The following is a 13,527-nucleotide window of genomic DNA, read 5'->3' as shown; positions in this document are numbered from 1 at the left end:
TGTCCTAAAACGGGATTTGTACTCCTTTCACCTTTTCTTGTCTGTTCTGTGAGCTGATCTTTTCTATAGTAATCTTGGTCTTTTTTCCTTATTCTGGCTTTCATTTGTTAGTTTAGTCCCAGTGCTAATGGACGCCTGTGCAGTCAGGCACTCGCTATCGACTGGGGACTCAGCCAAGGTCAAGCAGACCAGGTGCCCTCTCCCAGGGAGTGTCCTTTCCTTCTGCTTGAATTTGCCCTCTTGATCTTTCTCTTGTTATTACTTAAGGCTGTGATATTCAAAAATTATACTATGTCCCCCTAACTACATTAGCAATCCCTTTACCATTTTGTCTCTTTTCTTCACTCCTTAAGGCAGCTCTCTTCCTGTCTTCAGTATCCTGATTCTAAGCAAAGCCTTTGCCACCGGCAGCTGAGTCAGCCCGGCTGCCTGTATTGGGCACAGTTTTGCTCATGTGTGTGCCTAGTCCTTGTTCCTGAAACTAGGCGCCATGGGTACTTGTCCAAGGTGACAGACTACTGCTGGATGCTTCCTATCTCGTTGTTGCAGCTCACCCAGGCACCAGAGAAGAGGACACTTGAGCTGAGCTCTGTCACAATCGTTAGGGACTTTCCCTGTCCTTACCTATCTTACCACAGCTCTGAGCCATTCACAGACACTGCTCCCAGCCATTCTCTAGCGCAGGCAGGCAGGGTTAGGCGTGTCCTTAACCAGAAAGAGAAACAAACCTAGTTTTGATTATTCTCAAAGTCTAGGGATTTCTTTGTAGATCTGCTGTTCAGTCAGTAGTTTTCAACTTTTTTTTTTACCTTGACCTACATTAAGAAACAAATATTGCATTCCTACATATAGCTAAAAAATTTCCCCCAACATCGCTTACCTTTGTTATATTCCTAAGATGTCTGAAATTTTACTTCATTTCTTTAAATGAGCTGATAATTTACTGAATTAAATTCATAGATAACTATTATGATATCCTAGTGATGAGATAATAGTTGTAACTCACAGTTTACAAAATACTCTTCCAAGGCGGGAACCACATCCTTTACCCACAGGGGCCCAGAGCCTGATGCTTGGTCTCACCCCTCTTTGTGGATCCTTGGCAAGCAGCCTTTTCAATCACGAAGCTACCTTCTGAGCAAAGCACGCACTGCCACCCCTTGTGGGCACAAATTCCAAACACTGTGTCTTTTCCAGAAGGCCCACCAGCTGGCAGCTGCCAACATCTGAAAAGGAGCATCCTCCTGCTCTAAGTCCTGTCCCTCCACCACCTCTGATAGCACAACTCGGAAAATGAAAGTTCATGGACAGATCATAGAACGTGTTTCTTGTTTACGTGACTGTGTTTCACCATCTCAGCTGCTCACAGATTACATAGGCAGCAGGTGCCAATCAAGCTAAAGGGTGCACTATGGCACCTGGCTTGGTGCCTGGGAAATTCTGCCGTCCCTGCTGCCACACAGTGGAAGGGGAGTCCTTGGTGAATGGTCTGGACACAGAACACTTCTATCTAAAAGACAACTCAAGCCTATAATGAAACACCCCTCAGAGATGAAAAGATAATTTTTTGAAAAAAATCATTTCTTAAGTAGAGAGGTGAGAGGACAGTGTGTGACCAGCCCAGGGAAGTGATCAGAGACAGAAGTGAGCATGTCAGGGTAGAGCCAGGCTGCCCCACGCCCACCCCATCATGCTTCCCATGCCCCCTTGCTGGCCCTGCAGAGTGGGGACCTGTGGCTGCTTGTTCCAGGCAAGCAGGCTCAGTGGTGCTCTCTGGGGCTGCTGGTGGCTCTGCTGGGAGCTGGGTAGACTCCTGCCATCCTTCACAGTGAGACGGCTGCTTTGGGTTGCTCGTTGAACTTGTGTACAATTTAGGGGAGCTGGTGAGCATCTAGGTGCTCAAAAGTCTCTGTGCTCAGGTGGCCCCGCTTTGGGGCACGTTTCCTTTTTTCTTTTCTGTGAGTGTCACCCTCTTGCAGACCCTGGGGCCAGTCAATGTCCAGTTGGCATGGCCCAAGACCTGCATGCAGTCCTGAAGCTGAGGCTAAACCATTGGTGTGGCTCCATCAGGGGTCACCCACGTCACATTGTTTTCAGCAGCTGGGGAAGGAAGAAAATCTCCTAAAATCAGGAATCTGCGTAAAGAGCTGCCCACTCAGACTTTACTTAGACTTAAGACAACAGAGCTACAAGGATAATTTTAAAACATGAGAAAAATATCCAGATCACTCAGGAGATCAAAATCTGCCCTGGGTAAAGGGAGCCAGCTCAGGGCTCCCAACCAGATCCCAGAAGTTGGGAGTCCGGCTGCCACAAGGTTGGCTGAAGACAAGCACAATTTAAGAATTTGCACGCATATGATTAACCAAGGCAATTGTTCCTTGATACTTGTGGGGATAAACTGTCAATTTTGCCCTCAAGGGCACTTTGTCACTCAATCTTTAAATGCCAGCTCAATTTAGACCTGGCTCAACACTGCTGACTTCATGTGCCCCAAAGGAAATTTCTGAATGTGTCAGACTGAGTTCTATGGCTCACAACTCTGCTTGAGATTCTCAATTCAACACGCAGACAATAAATGCATGGTATAGGCATTGACCACCCCACCTACACCCGTTTCTAGCCACCCATGAGTTTGGGACGAGGAGACAGACACAAGCCTCCTTGGCTGATGCCAATCAAGGGACACGTTGGCACTCTGAGACACAGCGAGAACGCATTTTAGGCTGAACGCTTCCATTTGGAGGGGGCTTTATAGTTTACAGCTGTGACAAAGTGCATTCCCTGCCTGTGTCTTCGGAGATAGCTGAGGCCAAGTTAAAGACATGCCCAAGTGCCCACAGCTATGGTAGGTTTGCCATCCCAGCCCCAGACCGAGATTCCCGGCCAGCACTCTTCCCGGAAGTCTGGTCTCTGTCCCGGCAGCAGCTTCCATGCCCCCACTGTGGAAGGCCACATGAAGACTGCCTCGAGGACCTGGTGTCCAAGCGCCTATGCCTAGAACATGCTACCTATTTTAACCCTTCTCCTTAAATGTTAATATTTATCGTTTACAGCCAGCCACTGCCCCCTTTCAAAGGTGAACACAGTAAAATTTATGACAGGCGCACGATCAGTCCCTGAGGCGATAAAAGCAGGAAGAAGTGTGCTAACTCATCCATCCTTGGAAGAAAGCCATTCGCCCGCAGGCCCGGGACACCTGAGCAGCTGGCATGGGGCTGCAGCCAGGCGTCTTACTTGTGGGGCTGCTGCTGCTGGGTCAAGGTGAGTGTGCTTTTGCTCAGGCACAAGTGATGCCCCATCCCGCCTCGTGTCCTCTCTTGCTCAGGCAAGGAGTTACGTGCCCTACTGATTGACACAAAGCACAGAACACAGTTGAACCCAAGTGCCTGCTTAGGCTATGGCTGGGTGGGAGGCACAGGTGGCCCGCAGATTGACGGAGGGCTGCGTGTGCTGAGGTGCGGGGTTGAGGGCAGGTTTGGGGGAGATGAGAGGTCCACCTAGGGTGTAGCCTGCAGCGGGGAGAAGATGGAGCTATGGATGTGGAGTCAAAAGACCTGCATTCTAGTTCTTGGCACCCTGTGACCTTGGGAAAATTCTAACTTCTCTGGACCTTGATTTTTATCATCTTTAAAATGGAAATCACTGTGATGCACGCATTGAGGATTACTATTAGTATTTATAGGCTTTGCTGTTTTCTGAAAGAACAGAAAAGACAGATTTCAGGGTGTTCTAAAAGGTGACCCACGCTCTTCAGTGTTACCAAATGGCCTCTGGAGCATGGATGGGCCTGCCTGGGCCACCCCGATTTTGCATCCCCGCCCTCAGTCCCCAGGCTAAAGATTGGGAGCGGGTAGGCCTTAGCTGTACTCCCTCTGCCCCATCCACCATCCCTGCTTCTCCCTTGATTTAGGGAGAATCTTTTAAACTGAAAAATCCTTAAGTATGGCCTTTCACCTCTCCCATGAGGCTGGGCTGGGCCAGGCGGGCAGAGGCGAAGGAGGAAGCCTGGGTCTCTCCCAGCCCTGCTGCTCACTGGGTTAAGGAGGGGACCCCGGGGAGCCTGGGAGACAGATCATGCCAGCTGTGCCATTTCCTTCTGTTGTTCTGGCTTATTGCGCTTTCCTGATAATTAACGAGACGGAGGTGTTTTTCAAGTTGATCATTGAATCCCTCTTTTCTGAAGTGCCCATTTATGCACATTCCTGCTTTTTCTGTAGGTGAATCTTTCCCCATTGGATTTAGGAGTTTTCAGGGATGCTGTGCCCTGTGTCTTTGGTGGCTACATGTGTGGCAAATGCCTTCTCCCACTCCACAGCTTATCTTTCCACTGTTTATGGAGACCTTTGATAAACAAAACTCGTAATTCTGTGGAAATAAGTAAAGACCACCCAACTGAGAACACAGAGACTGCTGATTCAGAGCCCTCTTGAGCAAGCTATAATTTGCCTTTGGTAGAGACTCAGGGGCAGGCAGGGAAAGAGAGATTTATGAGTGTAGTGGTCAAAGGGGAAGGCTTGCCCTGATGGGAGGCTGTTGGCACGGGCAGGCTAGAGACCAGCTACCCAGAGGCAGGGTGTCTTAAGCGATTTGTTTGTGAAGTGCATTTGGTTTCTTTTGTTAGCCCTGTGTCAGAAGCAGGGGTGAAAAAGCAGAACATGGCAGGTATTGACCAGGTCCTGATCATCTGGGCTGGTGGCTGCAGACTTGTGGTTTGGCTCCCTGGGCCGATTGCTGGGCAGGTTCTACAGTCAGGCCATTGTCCATCTGCATAGTCTCTGTCTATTCCTAAGTGCCCGAATTTTAAGCCTTTTTCTCTGTGTGCTTTGCTGAGTCCTCTCCTATGTTGAGGTCATGAAGATATCCTACATTTTCTTCTAAATGCTTTACACATTTGCTTTACACTAATGCATCAGGCATTGGTTTTTGTGAGCAATATAAAAAAGGAATTCAATTTTAAATTTTTATGCAGATACTCAGTTGTCTCAGCGTGTTTATTAACAAACCAGTTGTTTGTGGGCCTCCCGTGTTCCTAGGTGGAGAATTTGTGCATACGCTCATCTTTTTCACAGTCCATTTGTGCTTCCCCGTGCCTTCATTCTGTAGCTTGACAGCAAGTTCTGTTACTTGACAAAATAAGTCTCTTTGTTTCTCCTTCTATAGAAGTATCTTGGCTTTGACGTTTCACATAAATTTGACTATCCACTGGTCAATTTCTGGCAAAGAAAACCTGTTGGGATTTTGGTAGAGATTGCTTTGAATTCTATGAAGCCAGTTGGGGAAAACAGATATTGGTAGTTGAGGTCCTGCACATGTTTTGTTAACGAGGTGTATGTTGTCTTGTGTAGCAAATGAAATTTTAAATTTTTATTTTGAAAATATCTAGCATAGACATATAAACATAACATTGGTTTTTACTTGTTGATTTTTTGAATTTCACTAAGTTCTTATAAATGTGTATGTACATGCTGGGGAATTTTCTGTGTATACAATCCCGTTTACAGTGATGGAATCCCGGCATCCTTTTCTGCCAGTTTACCTCTTAATTGTTTTTGTGCTTTTACTGTGATGACTGATACCTGCTCTACAATTTCTCATACAAGTGATGATTGGAGGCATTTTTATTCTGAAGTTCAAAAGAAAACTATTCCATTGTTCATCAGTGAATATGGTTTTTGTCACAGGCTTTTTTTGGGTACATACAGTGTAAGCTGAGCACAGAAAACCTGAAGTGCTTCAAAATAAAACCTTTTTGAGTTCAGAAACTTTTCAGATTTTGAAGCATTTCTGAACAGTGACATTTGAAACCTATCTGGCATTTCAGATAAGGGATATCCAACCAGTACTCTTTATGAAACTAAGTCCTTTTGGATTCCTCATTTCCAAGATATTTTTAAAAAATTGTAAATGGATGTTGAATTGTATCTAGCCCTTTTTCTGCATTTATTGAAACGATTTTTTGATTTACTTCTCTAGTATGATACCATTCATTGTAATGTAAAATGACTTTTTAATTTTTCAGTCACTGCTTACTATCGTAGATTCATTAGAGTACTGCCCATTTCATTTATTTGTACTATCTTTTCAATCTATTTGAATCTAGAATAGAACATGGGTTGCATTTGTTGCATCCTGTTAGCGAACACAAGGGACGTTAGCACACAAGTGATACCAAACTTGCTAACCTGGTTAACATGGTATCTACCAGACGTCCCTTATAAAATTGTCGCCCTGCTGTGTGGTTCATAAATTACCTATAGAAAGACATTGTGAGACCATGTGACTGTCCTTCACCTAAGTGGTTTTTACTATCCATTGGTTTTTTTTTTTTTTTTTTTTAATGTTTTTGGTACTGGGGATCGAACTCAGGACCCCATGTTTGCCAGCCAGGCGCTTCCCTGCTGAGCTAAACCTCCAGCCCCCATTGGTAACTGTTGCCTGAACTGGCACCATGGTGATTCTGTTTCTACTATTCCTTCTCTTGTGTGTTGACTTTGCTCCATCCAAGAGACTCCCCCTCTCTCCCAACTTAGAAATAATTCACTGAGCTCTCCTCTCCTTCTAGAGAATTAGTATGTCTAGGCCTTCTTGGTAACAGAGCTAAGCTTTCCTTTAAGAAACACAATAAATTTATAAATAAATATTTAATTTTAGTTAGAATTAAGCTTTTTGGTCTCCTTACCTCATTTTATATTTGTATTATCCTCTCCCACAATTCAAATCTGAGTTATAAATATATCGATAAGTCCATTTATTTGCCAAATCCAATAATATAACATAATACTGGGATTGCTTTGAAAGTGACATCACTGACAACCAATGAAATTCAAATTTTCTTTGTTGTTCTTTGTTCTTAGAGCCCACTTGGGAAATATAATCAAAGTATGACGCTCAAAGTGACCTGAATTAATTTTTCTTTCATTCTCTCTGTTGTAATTAAGTAATTGGAAAGTAACCTTGTCTCTTTTTGGTCAATTTAGTGTTTTTTATTGATTTTACTTTGTTTTTTGAGTATGTAAAATGTTAACACATTTCAAAAGTCAAAAGCATAAGAAAAGATGGATCAGATTCTTCCTGTTCGCGTCCCTGACTGTCCTTTCCTTTTCTACCATTGTGTTAGGTTTATATTCTTTGTTTCTTTTTGAAAATGTATACTCCATTATTTTTGCATTTACCTTAAAAGATAACCTGCAATACAACTCTGTGTCTGTTAAGTTCAGAGATCTTCATTGTTGGCGATTACATAGCCCATCATGTGTCATGTATTTCACCAGCCTCCTGAGAAGGAGACTTAGGTTGTCTGTAATATTTTGGTATTGTACATAATACTGTCATGAACAATTTTCATGTTTTGGACAAATATTATAGAATAAATTTCTGGGTCAAAGACTTGAACACATACATAGTTCTATTACCTTACTAAATTTCTCTCCATAAAGATTATACCATTTTGCATCCCACCAGCAGTTCATGTGTGTGTGTGTGTGTGTGTGTGTGTAGCTTTTTTGCACAACTTAAATGGAATTTTCGCAAATGTAAGAAGTGGCATTTTAATTTTAATTTCTCTTATTACAAAAGAAGCTGAATATATTTTCATATATTTCAGGACTGCGTGTTGGCAGGGTTCCAAAAAGCAATAGGAAATAAAATATTTTCCCTACTGAGTTATCGATAACCTTTGAGACTGAAAAATAGAAACATACATTTATAAGCGTGTATAACCACATTAAGGAAGTACTCATAAGTTTCTGTTTTACTGAGCATATTAATCAAGAATTAATATTAAATTTTGTCAAAGGTATTTTCAGTATTCAACATTCATGTGATTCTTTGCCATTAGATTTATTATGATGTTGAATTATATTAATAGATCTGATAATACTGAAGTATCCATCCATTGCTGACCTTAGGTTGTTCATATTTATTTTTTCTTATGTGTTCATGAATGAGATTGATCTGTGCCCTTTCTCTTACTGTCTTTGCTAGGTTTTGGTACCAGTGTTGTAAATCCTTTTGCTCTTGGGTCTCTTGTTTCTTTAGGTGCTTGGTTACTTTCCATTCAGACTACTCTGACTCCTTAAAAATGTATGTGTGACATTTCTCGAGGCCTAGGATGACAGTGGAGTCTTCAGAGGAGTTATAAATGTTCATTTCATAAGGCATTGGGGACATTTACATCTGACGGATAATTTCAGGGAAATTCCTTATGAGTTTCCCTGGAACAGTCAAACCCTCACTAAACACGCACATACAATTGTCCCTTAGTGCTAGGGGGAATTGGTTCCCTCTGTGTGTCACAATCCATGGATACTCAAGTTCCTTACATAATATGACGTTGTATTTGTGTATACCCACACAATCCCCTTGGTACATTTCAAATAACCTCTAAATAATCTTTAAAATTTAATACTATGAAAATACTTTATACATAGTTGCTATTCTCTAAACAATACAGTACAAGAACTAAAAAGTCCAGTTTGGTACAGATGCACCCTTCCAACGTTTTCCATCCACTGTTGGCTGACTCCATGGATACAGACTGCAGTGACAGAAGGCAGCCTGTGTACACCAGCTGCCAATTACCATGGGTTGTGCCATTGTTCCCATTTCCCAGATGAGCAAATTCCAACAGTAAATAACTTACCCAAAGTTACCCAGCTAATAAATAGCAGAGCCTGAGTTCAGTCCAAAGTCTCAGCACTACCCTGTGGCAGTACAGCCCTAGAAAGGGAAGGACCAAAAGGCGACTTCTGTTTAAATTTTAAAATAGCCTCAGCAATCAACACATATGAAAACAGATCCCTGTTTTAAACATTTCTGCTTATAAAATGGGAACAGGATTATCTTAAAACTGTAATTGGCAAAACCAAGTTGGCAAGAAATCACTGTATCTAACAAAATACTTTTTTTTGGCTAGAACTTCATTCTCCTCTAATGGGTCAGAAGTTCCCCTGGGAGACTGTGCGACTAAAATCTCGTTGCCTTAGTCATACCTTTGCCTTAGTAATGATGTGCACATCATGTGAGGGCCTGTGAGGGCCTGTGCACTCACTGAGAGAGCGCAGAAGCACCTTTTCACTTTGGAAACAAGCAAATCTAGGTCTTTCCTGGACCGGCCCTCCCTCCTCTGCTCCCCCCTTCCCAGCCTTCTAGAAATGCTCTTTCCAATTAAGAGTGGGGAGATTATTGCTGAACGTCCAGTGGCCTATTGATACGAGGAGAGGGAACATACTTGGGTCCCGCATTTGGGTGCAGCGGAGCCATCCTTGGAACTCTGGGGTCACACTCTCCTCTCCCTTCAGAATCCCCCACCTCCTATCCCCCACCCCCTTGCCTGTGTCATTCAGACTCTGCCTCCCCTGCCTTGAGCAGCAGGCACAGTATGGAATTTTCTCTGGGGGCTCAGGAACTGTACCCTCCTGGAATTTCACCTGCCCTTGTAGATTTTTAAGATTTTATTGTCAATCACAATTTTCATCAATTTGCACTTTTGCTGCTGTCAATTAACTGTCTGAGCACCCTTGGAAGAACCCAAGTTGGGCTGAGCTTGGCTGGCAGATACTAAGCCAAAAGTGAGGAACCCTCTGGGGAGAGAGAATAAATCTGCATAAAATCACTGGAGGAAATTAAGCACCAAAATAGGTGCAAGTAGCTGTAACAGAGGCAACAGGGTTCCAAGAACTGAGGGGCGGACGTGGGCTGGAGAAGTCTCAAGTGGGAGGTGAAATTCCCTGAGTGCTGCAAAGCTTGGTGGGACTAAAATAACCCAGGGGTTGCAGGGAGGAGAGGGCTCGTGAGGGGAGGGAGCAGTGCGATCTGCAAGTAGAGCGGGCTTGGCCAGGCTGCATGGAGGCGCAGGCTGCGGGGGGCCAGGGCAGCCACCCCCAGACACAGGGGTGAGGGCTGGTGGAAAGGTTGGGGGTGGGGGTAGTGAAGCCTTGGACAGCGGGACTTCGTGATCTCAGCACAAGGACAGCCGTAAAGATTATCACAGTGCTTTTGACTTAAAAAAGACTTCTAAAATGATTTACTCTAAACTTTCTTTCACGTTTATAAAAACCGAACCCTCCAGAGGTTGAATGACTGACCCAAGCACCCAGCAAGCTCTGAAGTTGAATTTGCTGTAGTGGGAAGTGGGCAGAGTTCTTCAGTAGGGGAACAGGATGCCAGTGGTTTTGTGAGCCAGCTGCAGGCAGGAAAGGTCCCCGGACTGTGTAGGGAAGCAAAGGCTTGGCTCAGAGGGAGAGGGAGAGAGGGAGGCTCCGCTGGGAGGTTTGTGTTTGGTTGTTTGCGTTGTCCTGCTGGTGGAGGAGATCTTCACAGGCTAGGCACACAGGCGAGCACCGCACAGGACAGCGCTCTATCTACCACTGAGTTTCCTTCCAGGCCCCCCAGCAGGGCACCCCAAGAAACCTGTGCATTTCTCCTGCCTTTGGCCACCACTTCCTCTTGAGTTTCTGAGGCTATAGTGGGTTCAAGACTCCTCCCTTCACACTATAACTGCCTGGGTTTTTCTCTCCGAGGGTTCCTCAGATTCCCCTCTTCTTGGGGTTCCCTAATCATCACTCCGGCTCTCCAGCCTTGGGGACATCTGGTCACAAAGTTTTGGGAGCATGGTCACAGAGGCCAAGCTGAAGCTGGAGGTGGTGATGGACAACGGTAGCATGGGAAGGACTAGGACTCTAGAGCCTGCCACTGGCAAAGCATTGCCTGTTTGTTGTCACCTTGGATTGTCTTCTCCAAGGTTGTTCCTTCCTACCTCTGGATCTGTCTCAATTTTTCCCATAAGTCATAAAAAATACAATCTAAGAGTGAAACATTCAAAGCCAAGGGCAAAGCTACAAGTCAACTTGGAGTATCCCTGACCCTTGAGTAAGCCCTCTCCCAAGAGGACTGCAGCCCTCTTTGTGATGCAGACTGTGGGTTGGGTACTGTGTAGCCAGCCAGAGGGGGAGACAAGGACACACTGGTCTCTGCCTGGAATGGACTCTAGAATGGGTAGTGGTATTTGCCTTTGGCCATTGGCATGGGCTATTTTGGGGGGACTTTTCAAAGATACCTCTAGTGGCTTTCCTAATCTCATCAGACCAGGAGCTGAGTCTACCCAAAGGGTTTGGAAGTGTTCATCCTAAATTATTATTTGGTATTCTGATGGCAAAGGTAGGCTGACGAATGTAGGCAGCTGAAAACACTGGTCTTGTAGACATGGCAACGGAATGCATTTCCATGGGCAGGCAACTCAGAGTAGATCACAACCCACAAGGTAAGCCTTGTTATAACTGCCTTTCAAAAAGCCTCTGCTCTCCGGGAATGCACAGCAGTCTAGGTTAAGGAGAACCAAGTTCTACACATGGCCCTGTTGGTGTCCTACAGAGATGTTTTTGGCAAGTTTGTTGGCTTCCTTGGATCACAGTTTTCTGAAGTAGAAAAATGAGTTGACCTCAGATCTGTCCTCTTCAGCCATTCTAGAATTTAGAGACAAATACTTACAGACCACCGAGCTGCCCCCAAGCAGTCTGTGTCACCTTCCACTGACTGGCGTGTGACTGCCCTGGGACCATGCCAACAGATGGATACCTGTGCTCCTCAGGGCCCTGGAACTTTGAGGTTGGAGCAGCTGCCAGCCATAGCTCATGGTTTCCTGAATCAGTGCCCATAGCTTGTGGCAGATGGTATCAGATGGTGGGGCCCATAGGTCCCCAGCAGTATTGTGTAGGCCTTGTATGTGAGTGGGAACAGCTGCCCTATGCAGTACAGGGTTACCCAGAGGACCTGATTATGGTCCAGCACAGCACAGGGGACAACGCTAGCTAACTTCAGCCCTCTCAGACTCACCAAAGGGCTCCATGCTTAGAGAGGGCAGTGCAGGCTGGAGCTCTGCCCTCTCCTCACTAGTGTGGCTTCTGCGAGCCTATAAAAATGCCAAGAGGGTCACAAATACTGTCTCTAAGGTTGCTGTGAGGACACCAATGTAACGAGCATCAAGGCGTGACCTCAGTTCCACTTGGGTTGCCCCTCCTCCCTGGTGCCCAGCGGACACCCCATCCTTTCATCCAAGGAGCACAGTGACCTCGCACGTGGACAGCCCTCTCCTTACACAGCACTTTCCTGCTCTTTGATCCTCTCCACCCTGCTTCCCTCCTTTCTACAGGAGGAAGTCAACATTTAGAGAGATCAAATGCTTCATCAAGGTCACCCAATGGCTATCCTCCCTGGATAGGGAGGACTGGAGGGTGGAAGGTCACCCAACGGCTATCCTCCCTGGATAGAGAGGACTGGGAGGGCTGGAGGGTGAAAAATTGTGCTAGACCTGGTCGAAGAGGACAGAAATGAAGAAAATCTGTAAATTAGAAAGTGCACGCTGCTTTAATTTGGCTTGGGAAACTGCCCCACCCCACTGCTGGTCAGCTGCTGGGCTATCACACTGCCCAAGTCAATAGAATCCAAGTCTTTGGTGGGTGGGGGTGGGGAGGTTGGGAGGTTGGGACAGGAGGGAGGGGAGGAGAGCAGGGCTGCTTTAGGAGCTGTGTTGCAGAGGCAGGAGCCAGTGTGACTGTACCTGGCTGAGGTCCTGGGTTGGTTTCAGACCCCAGTGGTCTCAGCTCTGTCCAACCTGGGTGACAGCTCAGCCAGACCTGTTCCTCCAAGCATACACAGTGATTTTTCTTTCGTTCTGTCAGGGTAGAAAAATAGTTGGTTTTTTCCCTTACTGACTTAATTGAGGTGAGAATTTTTCAGGGGACCAAAGCCCTTCAGAGATCTATGAGCTTGACAGGTTCCTTTGGGATCCTGTGATTGGAGTTCAAAGATGCCACGTTCTGTGTTTTGATAATTTCCTCTGCAATGCCTTGGGGTACTATGAAAACAGGCAAGAATTTCCTTCCATGTGCCTGGTAGGAAGCAGAAAATGGGGAGGGGACCCAAACCCCTTCAAAACTCAGTGGAGACAGGACCACAGGGCCCTACATGTCCTTCTGGGTTTCAGGTGTGGACATAGTGCTGAGATTCTAAGTGCTTTGTGATGCTCCAGAACAGCTATCACACACGAGTCGCACAACTGAGTTGAAAATGTGGACTCTTGAGCATTTTATTATATGGGGAAATCCCAGAATATAGAATACAGAAAGGATCCTAAAAATTATCAATATCAACCCACCTTCTGATGCTGAAGTTATAACAATTTTAACTACCAATCACTGTATCCCTACCATGCGTTTACATGCATTTAACCATGTTTGAGAACAACTATGGGAGGCAGATATCACCAATCTCGCCTATAGAGAGAAATCTGAGGCTTGGTGAGGTTGACTGGGGTAGCCAAGCTATTAACTCTGTGTCATGTTTATACAGTGTCCTCCATCACCTCCGCCCCCAGCCTCTTCTCAGACCATTCCGGGGATCGAACCCAGGCCTTCTCGTACATGTGAGGCAAAGTTTGTACTGCTGAGCTACCCCCCAGTCCTTGGGAAGCTCGTTCTGTGGTAGCTGCTGCTCTTCGACCAAGGACCAACTTGTGTCTGTTGGTCT

General features: G+C 45.5%; 1 protein-coding gene across 1 annotated transcript in view; it reads left to right on the top strand.

The window, feature by feature from the left end:
* The first annotated feature begins 3,173 nt into the window (after positions 1-3,173).
* The window catches only part of Plb1 (phospholipase B1), a 118,130-nt gene continuing 107,776 nt past the window's right edge, over positions 3,174-13,527 (top strand). The window contains 1 exon segment of the mRNA NM_001173028.1: positions 3,174-3,264. Within this exon segment, the coding sequence (NP_001166499.1) occupies positions 3,213-3,264 (52 nt within the window). The 5' untranslated portion in view covers positions 3,174-3,212.

This window comes from Cavia porcellus, unplaced genomic scaffold (assembly GCF_034190915.1).
Source record: "Cavia porcellus strain 051 isolate PalLab524CR breed Dunkin Hartley unplaced genomic scaffold, mCavPor4.1 scaffold_1, whole genome shotgun sequence".
Taxonomy (NCBI): domain Eukaryota; kingdom Metazoa; phylum Chordata; class Mammalia; order Rodentia; family Caviidae; genus Cavia; species Cavia porcellus.
Note: the sequence above shows the minus strand (reverse complement) of the source record. Positions and strands in the feature narration are given on the sequence as shown.